At 43.6% G+C, this 23,103-nt stretch overlaps 1 protein-coding gene across 2 annotated transcripts; it reads left to right on the top strand.

The window, feature by feature from the left end:
- Positions 1–250: 250 nt before the first annotated feature.
- zgc:110329 (uncharacterized protein LOC550500 homolog) lies at positions 251–22,471 on the top strand. Of its 2 annotated transcripts, XM_046345227.1 has the most exons (8): positions 251–579; positions 13,068–13,253; positions 13,600–13,674; positions 13,890–13,985; positions 16,886–17,002; positions 18,635–18,685; positions 19,406–19,522; positions 21,460–22,471. In XM_046345227.1, exons 1-8 carry the CDS (start codon positions 493–495, stop codon positions 21,814–21,816), a joined length of 1,086 nt encoding a protein of 361 aa, XP_046201183.1. In that variant the 5' UTR covers positions 251–492; the 3' UTR covers positions 21,817–22,471. The 2 variants fall into 2 exon arrangements, with proteins under 2 accessions (XP_046201183.1, XP_046201184.1); XM_046345228.1 differs by lacking the exon at positions 16,886–17,002.
- The last annotated feature ends 632 nt before the right edge of the window (positions 22,472–23,103 follow it).

Below are 23,103 nucleotides of genomic sequence, written 5' to 3'. Positions count from 1 at the left end.
GTAGGGTAGTGACACAGACTCTTCAGTGGGCTGAGATGTGACCCATTTCCTTTAAGATGTAAAGAAAAGCAAGCAATAGTATGGATAATGAGAGCCAGCTCATTTGTCTACTGTCTCAGCTATCGCACATGATGATACTGCAATCGAGTTTTACTGGATAATTACATATGAAATAGCTGAACGTATTTCACAACTAAGGCCCTTTAAATGACGTCGCCAAAACAGAGCGTGCATGGAACGTGGCCCGGAAGTTGCTATTGTTTGTGAGGGTACATTTAACCTGGGTAAATAAGCTAAACGAAGGCGTTGACGTACTTGTGTAAAAATCGAGATGTTTTGAAAATTCTATCGGATAATATAGTTAACTAACTGTGGCTAGCTGAAATAGCTATTTTTTCAGTGTTGGTATGCGTCTACTAGCATAGATAGCTAACGTTAGCTAAATTGGGTTCTTAGCTTGAAACTAGCTTGCTTCTTCAGCTACCAAGCAACATGCCTTCGTACAAAGCATTGAGGAAAAGCAACCGTTTCTATTATTTCATCAAATTCACCTTAAATATCTACTCAATGCTCTTCTCGGTAAGTGTTTTAATATTGACTTGTTGGTTTCAGGGACACGGTTGGGGACTGGACCACAAACATGTTGGCTTGTGTGACTGTCAGAGAACCACCATCACCTTTGTTTACTACACAGCTAACGTTATATGTTTACTAGCCAGCTGTCTAGCTAGCCAGTGTAACAGCTATCTAGTAGCTGCCAGGATCTTCTAAGTTGGCTAGCTAGCTAACTCTGGTGTCAAATTGCTTGCAAGAATAACAAATAATGAAAATACTGCTGTGCACACTATTGTTGTTAATTTACTACACTAGGCTACACTGCTTTTGCTGCTTTGTAGTGCAGGGCGTGCCGTGAGACTACTGTGATACAGTTAAAAGTGAAGTGGGAGATTTTCTTTGCCGACAGGAAATGGGATGCTAACTGTAGCCCATTAACACATTTGATTGTTTCAGACTATTCTAGGGCATTCATATTGCAATATTTGGAAAGAGTAACTAGCTATAGGCCTAAGCCTACCTATTACTCTACATTTGATTAAGCCTTATGTGTCTAATCAGCGTTATAGTCAAATGACCATTTAATGCAGCCTTGTGTTAATGCCTCTTCTTGGTGTTCTGAGACATGTGGGACATTTACTACAGTGTTATTACAGCTTTTCAGGGCAGGAGTGGGTTGCACAGGTCTAATTCACTTAAAATCAATAACATGCTAGCATACATGACACACATACACTTATGTGTCATGTTGGCTGGATTGTGGCAGCTTTTTTCTTTCTGACAAGCAAGAATATAGATATGGTCGTTTTCATACATTCATAGAATGTTTGGGAATGACTCAGGCATTTGTGATAATGCTATAGCACTATAGAGTGGGAAAGTGTCTGTGCTATTGGAAAATGAATAGACACTGCAGCGAATAAAACCTAATTAAAATATCTACACCGGCCGGTGAACCATAGACAATCGGAGCTACAATAGGCTTATATGCAAATAAGCCAATTGCCACATGGGCCTGCCATCAATTACTTTAATGTGGACTGTGTGTTTACAGGCAGTAGCAACATCAAAACATTAGATCATTAGAAAGATTTGCCATGAGCCACAGAATACACCCGCATGGATTTCTATAAATATGTAAATACCATGGGAGTCCTCTTACATCAAATCAAATTTTATTGGTCACATACGCATGGTTAGCAAATGTTAATGCGAGTGTATCGGAATGCTTGTGCTTTTAGTTCTGACAGTGCATTAATATCTAACAAGTATTCTAACAATTCCCCAACAACTACCTAATACACACAAACCGAAAGGGATGAATGAGAATATGTACATATAAATATATGGATGGGCGATGGCCAAGCGGTGTAGGCAAAGTGAAGTAGATGGTATAAAATACACTACATACATATGATATTAATAATGTAAGATATGTAAACATTAAAGTGTCATTATTTAAAATGGCATTGTTTAAAGTGACTAATGATCCATTTATTAAAGTGGCCAGTGATTGGTACTCAATGTAGGCAGCAGACTCTCTGAGTTAGTGATTGCTGTTTAGCAATCTGATGGCCTTGAGATAGAAGCTGTTTTTCAGTCTCTCGGTCCCGGCTTTGATGCACCTGTACTGACCTTGCCTTTTGGATAGTAGCGGTGTGAACAGGCAGTGGCTGGGATGGTTGCTGTCGTTGATGATTTTTTTGGACTTCCTGTGACATCGGGTGCTGTAGTTGTCATGGAGTGCAGGTAGTTTGCCCCCGGTGATGCGTTGTGCAGACCGCACCACCCTCTGTAGAGCCTTACGGTTGTGGGCGGAGCAGTTGCCGTACCAGGCGGTGGTTAGTGGTTCTGTAGCTCAGTTGGTAGAGCATGGCGCTTGTAACGCCAGGTTAGTGGGTTCGATTCCCGGGACCACCCATACATAGAATGTATGCACACATGACTGTAAGTCGCTTTGGATAAAAGCGTCTGCTAAATGGCATATTATTATTATTATTATTATTATTATTGGTACAGCCCGACAGGATGCTCTCGATTGTGCATCTGTAGAAGTTTGTGAGTGCTTTTGGTGACGATACGAATTTCTTCAGCCTCCTGAGGTTGAAGAGGCGCTGCTGCTCCTTCTTCACCACGCTGTCTGTGTGGGTGGGCCAATTCAGTTTGTCCGTGATGTGTACGCCAAGGAACTTAAAACGTACTACCCTCTTCACTACTCTCCCGTCGATGTGGATAGGGGAGCGCTCCCTCTGTTGTTTCCTGAAGTCCACGATCATCTTCTTTGTTTTGTTGACGTTGAGTGTGAGGTTATTTTCCTGACACCACACTCCGAGGGCCCTCACCTCCTCCCTGTAGCCCGTTTCGCCGTTGTTGGTAATCAAGCTTACCACTGTAGTGTCGTCTGCAAACTTGATGATTGAGTTGGAGACGTGCATGGTCGTGGGTGAACAGAGAGTACAGGAGAGGGCTCAGAACGCACCCTTGTGGGGCCCCAGTGTCAGCGGGGTGGAGATGTTGTTACCTACCCTCACCACCTGGGGGCTGCCCGTCAGGAAGTCTGGGACCCAGTTGCACAGGGCGGGGTCGAGACTAGAGGTCGACCGACTCATCGGAATGGCCGATTTTAATTAGGGCCTATTTCAAGTTTTCATAAATCGGAAATCGGTATTTTGGGATTGTTTTTTTTTTACACCTTTATTTAGGCAAGTCAGTTAAGAAAACATTCTTATTTTCAATGACGGCCTAGGAACGGTTGGTTAACTGCCTTGTTCAGGTGCAGATTTTCACCTTGTCAGCTCTGGGATTCAATCTTGCAACCCTACAGTTAACTAACTAGTCCAACGCTCTAACCACCTTCCTCTCATTGCACTCCACCTGCCTGTTACGCGAATGCAGTAGAAGCAGAGGTAAGTTGCTAGCTAGCATTAAACTTATCTTATAAAAAACAATCATAATAGTTAACTACACATGGTTGGTGATATTACTAGTTTATCTAGCGTGTCCCGCGTTGCATATAATCGATGCAACACTGGGGGATGATTTAACTTCTCTAGGGTAGGGGCAGCATTCGGAATTTTGGATGAAAAGCATGCCCAAATTAAACAGCCTGCTACTCGGGCCCAGGAGATATGATATGCATATAACTGGTAGATATGGATAGAACACACTCTAATGTTTCCAAAACTGTTAAAATAGTGTCTGTGAGTAGAACAGAACTGATTTGGCAGGCGAAAACCTGAGAAAAATCCATTCAGGAAGTCATTTTTTTCTATTTTTTTTTTCTATTCAATGCCATTACAGTATCCATTGACTTAGGACTCAAATTGCAGTTCCTATGCCTTCCACTAGATGTCAACAGTCTTTAGAAATTGTCGCAGGATGGTATTCTGATAAATGGAGACCAGTCTGAATGAGTGGACCCTGACGTGTCACAGAGCTTTTTCATGCGCAATCCCGAGAGAGTGCCTTTCTTGTTTACTTTGTATATTGACAACGTTATTGTCCGGTTGAAATATTACTGTTTCAAACGTCACTCGCTTTTAGATTTGGAGTAGTTATAGTAGTTAACCCTTGCAGAGGTTAATGAAATAAAAATGGTATAGAGAGAAATAGTCTTATAAATACTATATTAACTACAACCTAAAAACTCTTACCTTGGAATATTGAAGTCTCATGTTAAAAGGAACCACCAACTTTCATATGTTCTCATGTTCTGAGCAAGCAACTTAAACCTTAGCTTTTTTACATGGCACACATTTTTATATGGCACATTACTTTCTTCTCCAACAGTTTGTTTTTGCATTATTTAAACCAAATTGAACATGTTTCATTATTTATTTGAGGCTAAATTGATTTTATTGATGTTTTATATTAAGTGTTAATTCAGTATTGTTGTAATTGTCATTATTACAAATAAAAAAAAAGTGGCCGATTTGAATCGGTATCGGCTTTTATGGCCCTCCAATAATCGGTATCGGCTTTTATGGTCCTCCAATAATCGGTATCGGCGTTGAAAAACCATAATCGGTTGACCTCTAGTTGAGACCCAGTGTTAAATGCTTTGCTGTTGTCAATGAACAGCATTCTCACATAGGTATTCCCCTTGTCCAGATGGGTTAGGGTAGTGTGTGGTTGTGATTGCGTCGTCTGTGGACCTATTGGAGCGGTAAGCAAATTGTAGTGGGTCTAGGGTGTCAGGTAGGGTGAAGTTGATATGGTTCTCTCAATGTGTCTCTCTCAAAGCACTTCATGATGACGGAAGATACCGTAGCTTTCTTGGGAACAGGAACAATGGTGGCCCTCTTGAAGCAGACTGGGATAAGGATTGATTGAATATGTCCGTAAACACACCAGCCAGCTGGTCTGCGCATGCTCAGAGGACATGGCTGGGGATGCTGTCTGGGCCTGCAGCCTTGCGAGAGTTAACACGTTTAAATGTTTTACTCACGTCGGCTGCAGTGAAGGAGAGTCCGCAGGTTTTGGTAGTGGACTGTGTCAGTGGCACTGTATTGTCCTCAAAGCGAGCAAAGAAGTTGTTTAGTCTGTCTGGGAGCAAGACATCCTGGTCCATGACGGGGCTGATTTTCTTTTTGTAATCCATGATTGACTGTAGACCCTGCCACATACCTCTTGTGTCTGAGCTGTTGAATTGCGACTCTACTTTGTCTCTAGACTGACGCTTAGCTTGTTTGATTGCCTTGCGAAGGGAATAGCTACACTGTATTCGGTCATGTTTCCGGTCACCTTGCCATGATTAAAAGCAGTAGTTCGCGCTTTCAATTTCACACGAATGCTGCCATCAATCCACAGTTTCTGGTTTGGGAATGTTTTCATAGTTGCTGTGGGTACGACATCGCCAATGCATTTGCTAATTAACTCGCTCATTGAATCAGCGTATTCGTCAATGTTGTTGTTTGACGCAATGCGGAACATATCCCAGTCCACATGATCAAAGCAATCTTGAAGTGTGGAATCCGATTGGTCGGACCAGCATTGAACAGACCTGAGCGCAGGAGCTTCCTGTTTTAGTTTCTGTCTATAGGCTTGAAGTAACATAATGGAGTTGTGGTCAGCTTTTCCGAATGTAGGGCGGGGAAGGGCCTTATATGCAACGCGGAAGTTAGAATAACAATGATCCAGGGTTTTACCAGCCCTGGTTGCACAATCGATATGCTGATAGAATTTAGTGAGTCTTGTTTTCAGATTAGCCTTAAAATCCCCAGCTACAATGAATGCAGCCTCAGGATATGTGGTTTCCAGTTTACATAGAGTCAAATGAAATTCGCTCAGGGCCATCAATGTGTCTGCTTGGGGGGGGGGGGTGTATGCGGCTGTGATTATAATCAAAGATAATTCTCTTGGTAGATAATGCGGTCGACATTTGATTGTGAGGAATTCCAATTCAGGTGAACAGAAGGACTTGAGTTCCTGTATGTTATTATGATCACACCACGTCTCGTTAATCATAAGGCATACACCTCCGCCCTTCTTCTTACCAGAAAGATGCTTGTTTCTGTCAGCGCGATGTGTGAAGAAACCAGCTGGCTGTGAAGCACGGGGGTGGCTGGATCATGTTGTGGGGTTGCTTTGCTGCAGGAGGGACTGGTGCACTTCACAAAATACATGGCATATTGAGGAAGGGAAATTATGTGGATATATTGAAGCAACATCTCAAGACATCAGTCATCAGTCAAGTTAAAGCTTGGTCGCAAATGGATCTTCCAAATGGACAATGACCCCAAGCATACTTCCAAAGTTGTGGCAAAATGGCTTAAGGACAACAAAGTCAAGGTATTGGAGTGGCCATCACAAAGCCCTGGCCTCAATCCTATAGAAAATGTGTGGGCAGAACTGAAAAAGCATGTGCGAGCAAGGAGGCCTTCAAACCTGACTCAGTTACACCAGCTCTGTCAGGAGGAAAGAGACAAAATTCACCCAACTTACTGTGGGAAGCTTGTGGAAGGCTACTTGAAACATTTGACCCAAGTTAAACAATTTAAAGGCAACGCTACCAAATACTAATTGAGTGTATGTAAACTTCTGACCCACTGGGAATGTGATGAAAGAAATAAAAGCTGAAATGAATCATTCTCTCGACTATTATTTTGACATTTCACATTCTTAAAATAAAGTGGTGATCCTAAGACAGGGAAATTTTACTAGGATTAAACGCCATGAATTGTGAAAAACTAAATTTAAATAAATTTAAATATACTTGGCTAAGGTGTATGTAAATTTCCGACTTCAACTGTAGGTTCTGGATGGCAGGAAGCATGGCCCCAGTGACGTGCCGGGCCGTACGCACTACCCTCTGTAGCGCCTCTTTTCAGTCTCCTGAGGGGAAAAAGGTTTGGCGTCACGACTGTCTTGGTGTGTTTAGACTATGATAGTTAGTTGGTGATGTGGACACCAAGGAACTTGAATCTCTCGACCCGCTACGCTACAGCCCTATAAATCACATTGGCTACACCAGGCCTGTCTGCAATGAACTTGAAACATTGTATTAAATTGGGCCTGGCCAAAAGCATGCGCTACCAAGCTTGAGACATTGTATAAAGTATTCTGGGCCCTCAGTTTCCCACGCCAGTGAGCTCGGGACAGACACAGATGTAGGCTATTTGCACAAGGGATAATAAGCAGTACTTCACTTGGGCAGGAACCCACCGAAGCTGACTACCAGCACCTCACATTTTCTACTGCTTGAGCTCCTGTTCCTCTTATGGAATATTAGATCAAAAGTATTGTGGAACTCCTGCACCTTAATATAAACAGTACCTGCACTCACAATGAGTACTGGAACCTATTTCAATCAAAGTCAAGCACTGATAAGAGTTAGTTAGGCCTATTTTATGATGTTTCTACTGGATCAGAGCATGCCAGTTGAAATAGTGCATCCCGAATAGCTTGAGGAAGTAAACAATGTTCCAGGTTGGCTGTCATTTGCAACCTGATAGCAATATTTGTTGGACTACCAAGACGTATTGTATATTAGTGAATTATATTAATCATGCATTGAACCGCATCTATCTATTCAGCCAAAAAAGCCTTACTCTACTTCTTACATTTAATTTACAGCTACTTTTGACAAGGGTCCATATGGCTGTGTTCAGTATGGGCCCTGGTCAAAAGTACTGCACTATATCAGGAATAAGGTGCCATTTTGGAAGCAACTGGTGTGTTGAGATGTATTTTGAGTCTCTTGAGACCGAGGCCTTGAGTGAGAGCAGTGGTCCTGAGAGGGATCAACTGTACACTCCACTCGGTCTCTGCAGGTGATGCAATATTAACTATAACAGTCTCTACGGTCATCTCACCACCAGGCAGAGAGGAGTGATGCAGCCAGTAACTGTATATCTGAATGGACAAAGCCATCGATCACGTGACACTGTTCATTCCTATGTGAAGACTCAATGGCGCATTGAAGCCAAATGAAGTTGGTTAAGATAGAGACATAACATGCCCAGTTTAAGATACTCCAGGAAGTGACATTGAAGGCTAGCTCAGTGCTACCCCCTCTCACTGAGAGGCAAGTGTCTTCACTGACATTTTCAACCTCTCCCTGTCAGAGTCTGTAATGCCAACATGATTTAAGCAGATCACCATAGCGCCGGTGCCCAAGAACACCAAGGTAACCTGCCTAAATGGTAACCTGCCGATGACACAACAGTGATCAGCGACGTCGCCTGAACAGCGACGAGACAGCCTATAGGAAGGAGGTCAGAGACCTGGCCGTAAGGTGCTAGGACAACAACCTCCCCCTCAACGTGATCAAGACAAAGGAGATGATTGTAGACTACAGGAAAAAGAGGGCCGAGCACACCCCCATTCTCATCGACGGGGCTGCAGTGGAGCAGGTTGAGAGCTTCAAGTTCCTTGGTGTCCACATCAACAACAAACTATCATGGTCCATGCACACCAAGACAGTCGTGAAGAGGGCATGACAAAACCTATTCTCCCTCAGGAGACTGAAAAGATTTGGCATGGGTCCTCAGATCCAGGTTCTACAGCTGCACCGTCAAGAGCATCCTGACTGGTTGCATCACTGCTTGGTATGGCAACGACTCGGCCTCCGACTGCAAGGCACTACAGAGGGTGATGCGAACGGGCCAAGACATCACTGGGGCCAAGCTTCCTGCCCTCCAGGAACTCTATACCAGGTGGTGTCAGTGGAAGGCCCTAAAAAATTTCAGACTCCAGCCACCCTAGTCATAGACTGTTCTCTCTGCTACCGCACGACAAGCAATACCGGAGCTCCAAGTCTAGGTCCAAGAGGCTTCTAAACAGCTTCTGCCCCCAAGCCATGAGACTCCTGAACATCTAGTCAAATGGCTACACAGACTATTTGCCCCCCCCCCCCCCCCCCCCCACTGCTTCTCTCTGTTGTCATCTATGCATAGTCACTTTAATAACTCTACCTACATGTACATACTACCTCAACTAACCGGTACCCCGTACATTGATTATGTATCGGTACCCCCCATGTATATTGTCTCGCTATTGTAATCTTACTGCTGCTCTTTAATTGCTTGCTACTTTTATCTCTTCTTCTTATTCATATTTCTTTGGAACTGCATTGTTGGTTAGGTGCTCGTAAGTAAGCATTTCACTGTAAGGTCAACCTACACCTGTTCTATTCGTCGCATGTGACTAATAACATTAGATTTGAACTCAAGTTGAAGGCCACCGGGGAACTGCAGGCTGAATTAGCAACTCAGTTATCCTCATAACTACTTCTTTGTGCCATTTCTTTTTAAAACAATTGGTTCAAGGACATACGTCTGGTGTAATTAGAAGAAGTTACTGGTACCACGATTGTCTTTGAATTTTGTATTTATTTACTCAAATTGACCATGAAGATTGCCATTTTTCCATTCACTATAATGGAAATGGTCATGTTTTCTGCTAACGATGCCTGCGGTACTGTGGTCGACCTTCAACTCCCGTGGCTTCAATGAGGGGGGGGGGGGGGGCAGCAGTCGTTTCCCTCTGCATGCAGCTGAAATAGATGATGAAGGGAACTGGGGGAAGATTGTATGAGATATGGATGAGTGACTTTGGCCATGACTTTCAAGTGGTTTTCTTGGGTAGTGAGTAGTGACTCAGTGTTTAGGCATATGGTGACGTCTTTAATGGGAAAATCGCCAATATCTGACTCACCGTAGACATCCTATTTGAGCGCCATTAAATAATTCCATTTTGTTGTGTGTGTTCTTATGTAGTTATTAACCTAGGTGTTGGTGCGCTGCCTGGAAAGTGTTGAGACCAGAATGTATAGGCTAGTGCTCTCTGACACTTTTTGTTTGTTTGTTGTCATATTTGAATTGCAAACCCTATCCTAGGCTAATGGATGAGTCAGCCAATTTTGATAGTGAGTATTTTACTCATCCATTTACTTTATCAGTTAAATGTAACCATGCCCCTTCCATCACTCTCTCTTTCCACCACAATGTTTTGTGAATACTCGTCTTCCTGGAATCAATCAGTGGGTATAATGAATCTTCTCTCTCTCTATTTCTCTCTCTCACTCTGACACTCTCTGACTCTCTCTGACTCTCCTTCTAACCTCAAAGGAAATTGCATTCGTTTTCATGTTCAATTTGCACACTTTTCTCTCACTCTCACACTGTAATACCGCATTTCCACTGAGGATTTACCCCGGTGTTTTACCCAAAAGGCTCAGACTTTTCTGTTTCCATCTATGCAGGCCGGCACCCATGTCTGGCCATGGCTCCGGCGGACCTACTCGAATGTGGAGACTATTCTCATTGACCAACATTTAAGGAGTGGCAGCCCGACGAGATTGCAATTGACATAATATGTACATAAACTTTTCAAATTATATTACATTCTTGCCTTACCTTTCATTGTGGCTGACAAGTGACATCCTTGCTCTGCAAATTGCAAGACTGTAACACAGCTAGCCAACTAACTGTGCTAGCTAGTAACGTTAGCATATCAAAGATGAATATAAAATCTATAACCCCTCCAATATAAATAGAAACATACATTTTTTTTTTTTACTTAAAGTTATTTTTTAAACATAGTAGGCTTCATTCGAACATTACCTTCAAATTCAGGTGATAAGGAGCCACGGCAAGGCACAGCCCATGTTACTTTTCAGCTTGCATTTACATAACAATGGCTAACTTGAACACCTTCTCACAAACCAAAATTCTTGAATGATGTGGAGTCTTTAGTGTCTTTAGTGTCACACTCCTGACGGAAACACAATGCCACTAGACCTACTTTAACATACAACACTGGCAGCCCACTGGTGTGGGGGTAAGTCTCAATGTAAAAAGCACCATCAGTGACTTAATTTGCTTTGATTTTTAATTGTATCTCCTTCTTTCCAGTCTTTCTTACTTCTCCTTTCTTCCTCTCACCTTCCTTTCAGCTCCCACTCTTCCGTGTTGAGATTTAGTGCCTTGGCTTGTGTTCCTCCCAGAGCTTCCCTGGCCCACAGCCAGCCATGCAGGGGCTCTCGTAGTTAATTAATGCTGTTTCTTCCCCTTGTCTCTTCAATCTGTTTTAATGTAATTTCAACACACAGTTTTGCGGGAATCCATATGACGTGCGTGCATAAGTGTGTGTGTGTAGTTTTTCTGGGGGGGGGAACGAGAGAGTCAGGCAACTAATCCTTTAAGAGTGTGTGCCCTATTAGCATAGCTTCTTATCCGTCTGAGGTTTGGTCATTTTAGGATATTTGTCTCTCGGTCTCGGTGCGTAGCCTACTTTTCTGTCCACTTCGGCTACACGACAGTAGGAGACAGAATAAATAAGAAAGGAACTAAGGTTCTGCTGTAAGAGACTTGAATTAGGCCTATAGCTTTGAAAAAAGAGCCTTTAATCCATTTTCCGATGTTGGGCGGGGTGGTGGTGGCTGTCCGTAGTGAATGGACTGAAGTAGGTGAAGAGCGAAGAGGCTTGCTCTCTTAGTGCAGAGTGCCTTTCTCTGTAATTGAGAATCAATAGGTAGGCCTAGGTGGTGGCAATTGTTGGTTGTTTTTTGCGAGCGTTGCAGAAAGAATGAACTATCATTGAGCTTGTGTTCCGAATGGCACCCTATTCCCTACGTTGCCTTTTATAGTTCCTTATAATTCACTATAAAGGGAATAGGGTGCCATTTGGGATGTTACCTAAGTGAACTAGCAGCCCACCCTGCCCAGGTTTTGAAAGCTCCCAAATGGCACTCTAGGAGCTAGTCAAGTGGGTTGTTTTATACTAACGAGGGTGATGTCGCAGCAAGACAGGAGCTAGGCCCACCATTTTCTGTCCTCTCCTGTCTCCGTCATCTTCTGTTCCCTATTTGCTAACTTTATTTTGGGCAGCAGGGTGTGAGTAGGAACACTAGGGCCTTTAGGCTCTGGTCAAAAGTAGTGCACTATTGGGAATAGGGTACCATTTGGGGCTCATTGATGCGCTTTTAAAGATGTCCTTGTTATTTGAAATCGGCTATGGGTTTATAATCCAATCCACGGTAGCTTTGAACATAAGTTGGTGCCGAGCAATTAGTGCTTTTTGTGGTTGGTTATGCTATGCATTATGTGGGTTTAATTATGTAACAACAGAATAAAACAATGAATAAAAGTCCCATGAAGGCAGTGACTACCCATTACTGCTTATCACTTATTAACCATCCATTTATTCACATTGCTTTAATAAAATGTGTTTTATTTGAGGACATTATTATTTAATTCCAAGTCCTCATCTCTATGCTATGCTGTCTGACAAAATCATCATTTTTGTAGTACTTCAAAGTAAATAAGGCATACTTTTATGACTGCTGAATACCAACTATCCATCACTTTGATCATGTATTTTCAGGTAGGGATACCTCGCGAAGAAACAGCTGTCCATCCCTCTCGATCGTGCGTTCTCTATTCTTTTTGTGTCGTGTCTGCTCCACACAGAATGGACAAGTAGGCAGACGCACAATGGATTATAAACTATTTAGAATATTAGCCTGTCGGAAACTCGCTACTACATCGCACAGTTCGGGCGTGATAGGATTTATCTCTACAGAAACTGCGCATCCAGCTCACAGGGGGAAAAAAACAACTCAATGGAATTCAAATAATTGAACTGACGTTGGTCAAACATTTGTTTAAAAAATGAAAATGAAGACATTTTGGTTAATCGCTCAGCGCTAATGGCAAAAGCATTTAATGTTCCCCGCTTGGTTAGACTATGCTCTCTATGCACGCTGCTGTCATAAAATCCTGTTATTTGCAGTGATGCTAATTCATAAAGATGGCACTCTGCAGCATTCTGACCTTCTCACCCCAACCCGCTCTCCCTCTCTCCCATCTCCTTTCTCTCCCCTACTGCCCTCTCTCCTCCCTATCTCTCTCTGTCTTCCTCCTTTCTCCCTGCCTTACCCCTCTTCTCTTACGACTCCCATCTCACTGGTCTCGCCGCTTCTACCCCCACCCACCCTCTCTCCCTCTCTTTTCCTTGCCCTGCCCCTCCACTCTCTCCCTGCCTCCCCTACCCCCTCTCCCCTCCTACAGCTCCTGGGCCTGTGTGTGCTGTGCGTGGGGGTGTATGCGGAGGTGGAGCGCCAGAATAACCGTACCCTGGAGGGGGTGTTCCTGGCCCCCGCTGTGGTGCTCATCCTGCTGGGCCTGGTGATGTTCACCGTCTCCCTGGTGGGCATGGTGGGCTCCCTCAGGGACAACAAGACCCTGCTACACATGGTGAGAGCGGGGAGGGATGGAGAGAGAGAAAGGGAGGGAGGGAGGAGAAAAGAGATCCTGCTACACATGGTTAGAGAGGGGAGCGGGAGGAGGAATGGAGAGGCAGATGGGAGCGGGAGGAAAGGAGGGAGGGGAAAGGTATGTAGGCGGAAGCACATGGTGAGATTAAAGGGATTGGGATGGAGGGGTAGATGAGAGAGGGAGGTCATGGAGAAGAGTAGGTAACCCCCCCCCCTCCTTCAAAGGGCTTTATTGACATGGGAAACATGTTTACATTGCCAAAGAAAATGGAATAGACAATAACCTAAAGGGAAATTAACATCTCTTCTTCTCTCCTCTCCACCAGTTCTTGTGTGTTCTGTGTGTCCTACTGTTCCTGCAAGTTGTGGCTCTCATCGTTGCGCTCATCTTTGAGAAGAAGGCCAGTTCTCTAATTTCTGGCACCTACACACATGCATGCACGCACATGTCATCTGTATCATGTTCACATGATACAGCAGTGTCCCCTCTGGCATAGCCTCCAGACACGAAAATATCACATCACAGCAGCATTCAATGTGATGGATGATGACTTCCATCGCTCATCATCCCCACCCCTCTATCTTCACTCTTCCTCCTCTCTCGTTCTCCCTGTAGACATCAGCCTTGTTCCAAAGCAGCATACGAGAGGGAATTAAACACTATTACGATGATCTGGACTTCAAAAACATCTTGGACTTTGTGCAACAGAAGGTAAGGGAGGACTCACTTTACATTTTACGGAAGCAACAGACAGGATATAGTGATGTAGGTCTGTGTGTGTGTGTGTTGAATGTAGGATACACTGAGATGGATAGAGTATGATTGATTTGAAAAAACAACAGACTGAACCCTGTCATTATTAAATCCTCCCCCACTACACACACACTAGCCTTTTGAGAGGTTGGCTAATTTTGGAATTTTATCTCTGCCATTCATCCTGGTTAATTAATTAATATATATAATTAACACACATATATATTTATTTATTTAACCTTTATTTAACTAGGCAACTAGACATAATAAGCCTCACTGCAGTCGGCATTCAATCCTTTCATTGGCCAACCATTGTTCACACCTCTCAAAGCTTTAATTTCCACCTGTGTAACAAATGGCGCACACTATTCTCTGCAAAGTCTGCTACTTTCGACAGAGCCATATGATTCCCGGTCAAAAGTAGTGCCCTATATAGGGAATAGGGTGTCATTTGGGAAACAGCTGTTGTCATTTGCACACCTACTAGAGTGCCTCTATCTCGATCAGCAGTGGAGTACAAAGCTTTTGAGCCCCACAAAGAGAACCAAAACAATAACAAGCTGCTGCTGCCACTATAATACCAAAAGATACCAAAAGTGTTGACCTGCTGTCGTTTCTCTACTTTTCTCTCTACGCTGATATCAACATGCTAGGTTATCCGTCTGATTTCCTACAGGCTGCACCAGTTTAAAGTGTAGTCTTTTTAATTGAGTGTCAAAAGTCCCGGTTTACCTGGGGCCCTCGCTCCCTATCTGGCAATCTCGATATCGATTTGCTGGGGGAAATGGGTTGTGAGGTTAACGTCAATGAATGAAGCCAGCCCTGCTCTAGGTTGAAAGGATAAAGATTGGGTGCTTTCCAAATGGCTATTGTCTGCAGTTGAAGTCGGATGTTTACATACACTTAGGTTGGAGTCATTTAAAACAAGTTTTTAAACCACTCCACAAATTTCTTGTTAACAAACTATATGGTTTTGGTAAGTCGGACATCTACTTTCTGCATGACACAAGTCATTTTTCCAACAATTATTTCACTTATAATTCACTCTATAACAATTCCAGTGGGTCAGAAGTTTACATACACAAAGTTGCCTGTGCCTTTAAACAGCTTGGAAAATTCCAGAAAATTATGTCATGGCTTTAGAAGCTTCTGTTAGGCTAATTGACATCATTTGAGTCAATTGGAGGTGTTCCTGTGGATGTATTTCAAGGCATACCTTCAAACTCAGTGCCTCTTTGCTTGACATCATAGGAAAATCAAAAGAAATCGGCCGAGACCTCAGAAAAAGTCTGAACAAGTCTGGTTCATCCTTGGGAGCAATTTCCAAATGCCTGAAGGTACCACGTTCTTCTGTACAAACAATAGTACGCAAGTATAAACACCATGTGACCACGCAACCGTCATACCGCTCAGGAAGGAGATGTATTCTGTCTCCTAGAGATGAATGTACTTTGGTGCGAAAAGTGCAACTCAATCCCAGAATAATGGCAAAGGACCTTGTGAAGATGCTGTAGGAAACAGGTACAAAAGTATCTATATCTACAGTAAAAAAGTCCTATATCGACATAACCTGAAATGCCACTCAGCAAGGAAGAAGCCACTGCTCCAAAACCGCCATAAAAAAGCCAGACTACGGTTTGCAACTGCACATGCGTACTTTTTGGAAATGTCCTCTGGTCTGATAAGAAAGGGGAGGCTTGCAAGCCGAAGAACACCATCCCAACCGTGAAGCATGGGGGTGGCAGCATCATGTTGTGGGGTGCTTTGCTGCCGGAGGGACTGGTGCACTTCACAAAATAGATTGCATCATGAGGTGGGAAAAGTATATGGATATATTGAAGCAACATCTCAAGACATCAGTCAGGAAGTTAAAGCTTGGTCACAAATGGGTCTTCCAAATGGACAATGACCCCAAGCATTTCGCTACACTACGCTCGCCAAGCATTTTGCTACACTAGACAAGCATTTCGCTACACTCGCATTAACATCTGCTAACCATGTGTATGTGACAAATAAAAATTAGATTTACTTCCAAAGTTGTGGCAAAATGGCTTAAGGACAACAAAATCAAGATATTGGAGTGGCCATCACAAAGCCCTGATCTCAATCCTATAGAAAATGTGTGGGCAGAACTGAAAAAGCGTGTGCGAGCAAGGAGGCCGACAAACCTGACTCGGCTACACCAGCTCTGCCAGGAGGAATGGGCCAAAATTCACTCAACTTATTGTGGGAAGCTTGTGGAAGGCTACCCAAAATGTTTGACCCAAGTGAAACAATTTAAAGGCAATGCTATCAAATACCAATTGAGTGTATGTAAACTTCTGACCCACTGGGAATGTGATGAAAGAAATAAAAGCTGAAATCATTCTCTTCTAGTATTCTGACATTTCATATTCATAAAATAAAGTGGTGATCCTAACTGACAGGGAATATTTACTAGGATTAAATGTCAAGGAATTGTGAAAAATTGAGTTTAAATGTATTTGACCTAGGTGTATGTAAACTTCCGACTTCAACTGTATGTGTGTGTGCGCACGTGTGGTATGTGAGTTAACTTAAGACTTTAACTGTCTATAATCTATAAAATACCCTGTTATGCTCTGGTCTAAAGTAGTGCACCATAGAGGGAATAGGGTGCCATTTGGTACAGAGGCAGAGTAGAGAATGTCCTCAGGGCTCCAGTCCAAGGTGACAGGGAGGTTCTGACCTGAGCAGGGAAGCAGTCACTCACTGGGGTTGTCCCCCCCCCTTACTTCATTAAGATACCTGCTTCCTGTGTTTGGTGCTGTTTCTCTCCCTCTCTCTCCCCTCGTTCTCTCTCTGTATCTCTCTTTTTCTCTGTTTCTTTTCCTCTCCAGTTCTCTTGTTGTGGTGGGGACGAGTACAAGGACTGGGGTGTCAATCAATACCATTTCTGCAATGGCACCGGGCCGCTGGCCTGTGGCGTTCCTTATACATGTTGTGTCCGCCACAAGGTGAATGCTGTCGTCGTACACACACACACACACACACACACACACACACACACACACACACACACACACACACACACACACACACACACACACACACACACACACACACACACACACACACACACACACACACACACACACACACACACACACACACAGTAGATTTAAAAAAAACATCCGCTGGCACCATTCTCCAGCTCCTCTGCCTGTCACCTGTTATCTAGACCGTGACGTATGTGTGTGTCCGGTAGGAACTGATAACACACTGAGAGGAGCCTGGTCAATACATTTGATTATTATTTTTATTTTATTTAACCAGGCAAGTCAGTCAAGAACAAATGGTTATTTACAATGACGGCCTACACTGGCCAAACCCGGACGACGCTGGGCCAATTGTGCGCCGCCCTATGGGACTCCCAATCACGTCCGGTTGTGATATAGCCTGGATTCAAACCAGTGTGTCTGTAGTGACGCTTCAAGCACTGAGATGCAGTGCCTTAGACCGCTGCGCCACTCGGTAGCCCACATAAACCTTAGCCAATATTATACCTGCCCTCCCTATCAGCCGCTAACATGTCTCTGTGGATCTCATTTAGCGCTCCTCCAGACCCACACACAGACCCACTGAGCACACTGAGCCTTGCAGAGGTAGTGAGATGCATCAGTGGCCTGTAGCAATAAGGGATCCTCATTTATTTTAAACAAAGATCAGTTCTTGGAAACTGAAGAAGTCTCTAAACCCCAAAACAATACTCTACTCTATTCCCATTTAATCACATACTAAGACAATGTTATTTGTCAAGCTGATCTTCACACACAGATGAAATGGGGGGGTTAATGTCATTCTACCACATGGAATCAGAAACCCATCAGGGAGACCTTGCCTTGTGCTTAGATGAGTAAGCTAACCAGCGCTACTGTTCATCTTTGTGTTTTACGTGCACAGGTCAGATGTTGTGAGAGTGAAATTGAGAGACAAAGCCATACAGCCCTCTAGTCATGAGTTGAGTGAGTGACTGGAGGGATCCATGTTCTGCTCTCAGTACAGCCCCTCTCCACCTGCCTCTCATTCCCGGCCTCATGCTGCATTACTAGGCAATTAACGCTGGTTGAATTGGTTACAGTGAAATGTGTGGAGTCACTCAGGCACAGGAAGAGACCCCGAGACCTTGGCGTCAGTTGAGGGAGTGGGAGATAATTAAATCCATTTACTGAACTCATGATTCATTTTCTCTCTCCCTGTCTAACTCACCCTCTCGCTATCGCTCTATTGTTCCTTTATCACTTCATCTTTTTCTCTCTCTCTCTCTCTCTCTCTCTCTCTCTCTCTTTCATCTGTTTGTCTTCCATCTCTCGTCTGTTTGTCTTTCTTCTCTCTCTTCTTTGCCTCTTCCTCTGGTCTGTACCCCCACAGAGGGTAACTCCAAAGCACCACAGTTATAAACTGATTAAGGAATGTCCAGCTCTCTGCCATGTGCTCCACAATATGTCTGTCGGTGTCCGACGTGCATAAATGTACTTTTTAACAACAAGCATACTTACCTGACTTCAAAAAACAAAACAAATTATTGTTAGTTATTTGCACATGCCTCATCTTCATAATCATACTCTCTCCCTGTCTCGTTTTCCCAGGTGGGAGAGGTTGTCAACACTCTTTGTGGTTACAAGACTCTCAGCCAGCAGGTAAGGGGAAGAAAAGTGGTTATATCCCAGTCCTAATAGGCTGTGAAATCTTTAACCCCCCCCCTCCATTTCCCCTCAGTGTGCTGCTTGTTTGTTGGCCTTCATTAGCCTGTGGAGCTTGTCATTCTGCACAGAGACCGAAGCTGTGTTTCAAATGGTACCATATTCCATATAAAGTGCACTACTTTTGACCAGGGCCCGCATAGGTGGTGCACTATATCGGGTGCCATTTGGGACGCATCCGAAGATGGCAACAGGGAAAAGAGCAGCAACAGGAGAATTTTATTTTTATGGCCCCAAAATGGTTGTTCTCTCTAGCTGCAGTATGCGGCAAATATGGTAATTGGGTATCACTGTATTGTGCCTGCTGGTCGTGGCTGGTGGTGTTGTGATATTGATTCAGCTGTTTCTGTTTTCTGTCCTTGAGCCATATAGTCTTTGGTACAGTATATTGAAAAATCACAGTTGTTTTGTGGGAGTAGTTGAACAGTTATTTTTTTAAAGGCACACTATTAGATTGTCGTAGTAGAATATATTTTTCTGCTGTTTTTCTATTGTTCATGTTAGCATTGTAGTGACTCATCATTGTGAAATGACTGTCTTGTTTTTGCCTTAACGTCATGCATACAAACTGAATTACTCAGTCAAATGCATTTCATTTAGTCTCTCTCTTCCCTCTCTTCTCCTTCATTCTGCCTGTTTCTTTGCTTTCTCTGTCAGCGTGAGGTCCTAGATGAGGTGATTCATGTGCGAGGCTGTATCCATGCTGTCAACCTGTGGATGGGCGACAACGTGGGAGCAACTATTGGGCTCTGCTGTGCCTTAGGTCTGCCACAGGTCAGTCACAGACTCACACACGCGCTTGCACCAGGTGAGAGCGTGCGTGTGTATTTATTCACTCAGTCTTTCCATGCCCGGGAGGTTTCTCCTAGCACATTTGCATTTTGATTGCCTCCTAACCAGTTTTTGTCGGTCTGCCCACCACTTCATTATATCGTGTCTGCCTCAGACACAGAACTAAACCATTGCTGTGTTCCAAATGGCATACTATAGGTAGCCTAGTGGTTAGAGCGTTGGACTAGTAACCGAGAGGTTGCAAGATCGAATCCCCGAGCTGACAAGGTAAAAATCTGTCGTTCTGCCCCTGAACAAGGCAGATATTACTTAATAGAAAAGTTGGATATGTGTATGCCTCTGCAACGTTTATGGTGTCAGGTACATGCAAGCACATTAAACAGGAACATGACAGTGCATTATATTTTAATACATAGTTACATGGTCTAAACTGGTTCCTATGCGATGGTCCTTGAATATCCAGCTGGAATATTTTCCCCTGGCTGTGGGTACCAGTCTCTATGGGCCCTGGTCAAAACTATATAGGGAATAAGGGTGTCAGAGTTCGATCCCCAGCCGAGTGACATCAAAGACTGTAAAAATGGGACCCAATGCGTCTCTCTGCTTGGCACTGTTCCTAGGCCATCATTGTAAATAATAATTTGTTCTTAACTGACTTGCCAAGTTAAATAAAGGTAAAATACATGTTAAAAAAAATAAATAGGGAATAGGGTGCCATTTGGAACACGAACAATGTGATGTGAATGGTGTCTGTATAAAACACTCCCCCCAAAGAGCTGTAAATTTGTGCTTAGCTAGGCAACCCTCTCCCTTCTCTGTTGGCAACATGGCCTAGCCTACATGTACTGTAGCTTAGCCAGTTTACACTGCATGATAGTGTCTCTGTAACATTAACGCTTTCATAACCAACAAGGGGCTGGATGATTTTTATTTTATTATAAACTCCATTTGAATAAATCAGAGTTTGTTGTTTACTATTATCCATTCACTTAGTTTTTAGTTCTAGTTTAGAGCGTTCGTCTGTCTGCCTCTCACTTCTTCTGTCTCCCCCACCCTATCAGCCTCTTTTTTTTACTTTTATCCTCGCTCTCCTGTGCTGTGTCAATTTTGCAGCCAGACTTCTATGCGAGCCCCCTTGGAGATGTGTAATTACACCACATACTGATTCTGCAGCAGCTGCCCTATTATAAAATGTGCCTATTCTTTGGGGATGAGGTGCAATCCAGACAGTCCAGTCCAGTAGCAGACGGACTGAAAAGGAATCTGAGGGTTCTTATCAGGCAAGCTCAGTTGGGAACTAGTTAATTTCAAAGCACTGGGGGAGTGGACAGCTGCACACTCAAGTTGGCTTGCCCAGGCATTAACCACCTTGGGACCAAAGTAAGATATTACTTAATTGAAAAGTTGGATATGTGTATGCCTCTGCAACGTTTATGGTGTCAGGTACATGCAAGCACATTAAACAGGAACATGACAGTGCATTATATTTTAATACATAGTTACATGGTCTAAACTGGTTCCTATGCGGTGGTCCTTGCATATCCAGCTGGAATATTTTCCCCTGGCTGTGGGTACCAGTCTCTATGGGCTCTGGTCAAAACTATATAGGGAATAAGGGTGTCAGAGTTCGATCCCCAGCCGAGTGATATCAAAGACTGTAAAAATGGGACCCAATGCGTCTCTGCTTGGCACTGCATTATGGAGACAGGTTAGCGGTAAGGCCCTGCAATGGCGTCCTGTCCAGGAGGTGAACTTGTACATCAAGCTGACTCACGCTGCAGAACCAGGAGATGGGCTCCTGCAAGGCTACTTACATCTCTGCTGTGTTCCCTGCCTCTCTCTCCAGCCTGCTGAGCTGTGTGTACTAGTCCCAGTGTCAGAGTAAATGTAACGGGTCTCTCTGCTGTGTGTCTCTCCAGCTGATGGGCATCGTGCTGAGCTGTATGTTCTGGAACCTGCTGGTGGAGATGAATGAGTCCATGGACATGGTGGACTTCAAGATCCTCAAGAGAGCTGGCTTCGAGTACAGCGAGCTGGACCTGGCTGGTGCCGGCTGCTGCCTGTGTCTGCCCAGAGACGGAGGCTACCTCCCCCTGCCAGCTTTAGACCCCATCTTGTCTGACCCTGACCTAAAGCCCATCCCCATCCGAGTCCAGCGACCCCTGCCCGTCCAGGTCCATAGGCCCCTGGCCCAATCCCTCCAAGACCTCAAACTATCTGGGCTTAGACTGGACGAGGTAGACATTGGGCGGAAGCAGAAAAGAAGGGAATATTAATTTTTGAATTATTTTTGAATTTAATGTATTTTTTGGTCTTGTTTTGGTCTCTGTGTTTGTTGAAGGACAGGTTAGACCTGTTGCACTATTTGGTGGTCAAACCAATCAATGGTCATTAACTGACATGATCACAGGTTATAATGGTCACGTTCCTAGCTGGCTCCATTGCATACGCATTCCAGATCTCAATGCCTGGATAGGTGTTTAACATATCAGCTAACCACATGATATGATATAGCAATCTGATGCCTGACTGCGCAGTTGATGACGTGGCACACATCCATTGGTTGATGCAATGCATGCAGTTGATGACGTGGCACACATCCATTGGTTGATGCAATGCATGCAGTTGATGACGTGGCACACATCCATTGGTTGATGCAATGCATGCAGTTGATGACGTGGCACACATCCATTGGTTGATGCAATGCATGCAGTTGATGACGTGGCACACATCCATTGGTTGATGCAATGCATGCAGTTGGCCTGGAACCCGACCAGAGGTTTGGCACTTTGGAAAGGCATTATTGGAGCAATTGTTATCCTGTTTAAAAAAAAAAAATTGTTAGTCTTTCAAAGAACAAGATGCTGCAGTGGTTTTTAGACACTAATTTAACAGTTGTTTTTACCTTTTTCTAAATGGAGCTTTCAAATGGAGCTTTCAAATGGAGCTGCGGTCTCTGCATTATTTTGACATTTCCTCAAATTTGTTGCAGGTATTTTATAAATCTTTTATTTTGAGCTGTGTCTCATGTGCTAAAGCATACCTCAGGCTGTATTCAAATGGCTCAATGGTCAGAAGACAATTCACATCATGTTTATTTACTATACCGACTTGACATTTTCTTGTTTTGAGATGATCATTCGAGTCAGAGCAGAGGAATGGGAGTAGCCGATCTTATCTTGCTTTGAGTGCATTGTCTGTGAAGGATGTGTAGCCTGTTTCTTTTTTTGTATGAACTCTTTGCTTCCATTTGTACCGGTTTGTACAGTGCCTTCGGGAAGTATTCAGACCCCTTGACCATTTCCACAACTTTGTTATACAGCCTTGTTCTAAATTCTTATTAGATTTTTTTTTAATAATCTCTCAGCAATTTACACACAATACCCCATAATTACAAAGTGAAAACCTGTTTTTAGAAATGATTGCTCATTTATTTAAAATGAAAAACAGAAAAATACCTTATTTACACTACTGTTCAAAAGTTTGGGGTCACTTAAATGTCCTTGTTTTTGAAATAACATTTAAAAAAATTGCCCATTAAAATAACATCAAATTGATCAGAA

This window comes from Oncorhynchus gorbuscha, linkage group LG04, assembly GCF_021184085.1.
Source record: "Oncorhynchus gorbuscha isolate QuinsamMale2020 ecotype Even-year linkage group LG04, OgorEven_v1.0, whole genome shotgun sequence".
NCBI classification, from domain to species: domain Eukaryota; kingdom Metazoa; phylum Chordata; class Actinopteri; order Salmoniformes; family Salmonidae; genus Oncorhynchus; species Oncorhynchus gorbuscha.
Note: the sequence above shows the minus strand (reverse complement) of the source record. Positions and strands in the feature narration are given on the sequence as shown.

Bases quoted from the DNA above. Each gene is read 5' to 3' on its own strand.
- zgc:110329 (XM_046345227.1), top strand. From the start codon at position 493: ATGCCTTCGTACAAAGCATTGAGGAAAAGCAACCGTTTCTATTATTTC. The intron at 13,675-13,889 runs GCCAGTTCTCTA...TTCTCCCTGTAG, and splicing joins CGCTCATCTTTGAGAAGAAG to ACATCAGCCTTGTTCCAAAG. The intron at 17,003-18,634 runs GTGAATGCTGTC...TCGTTTTCCCAG, and splicing joins CATGTTGTGTCCGCCACAAG to GTGGGAGAGGTTGTCAACAC.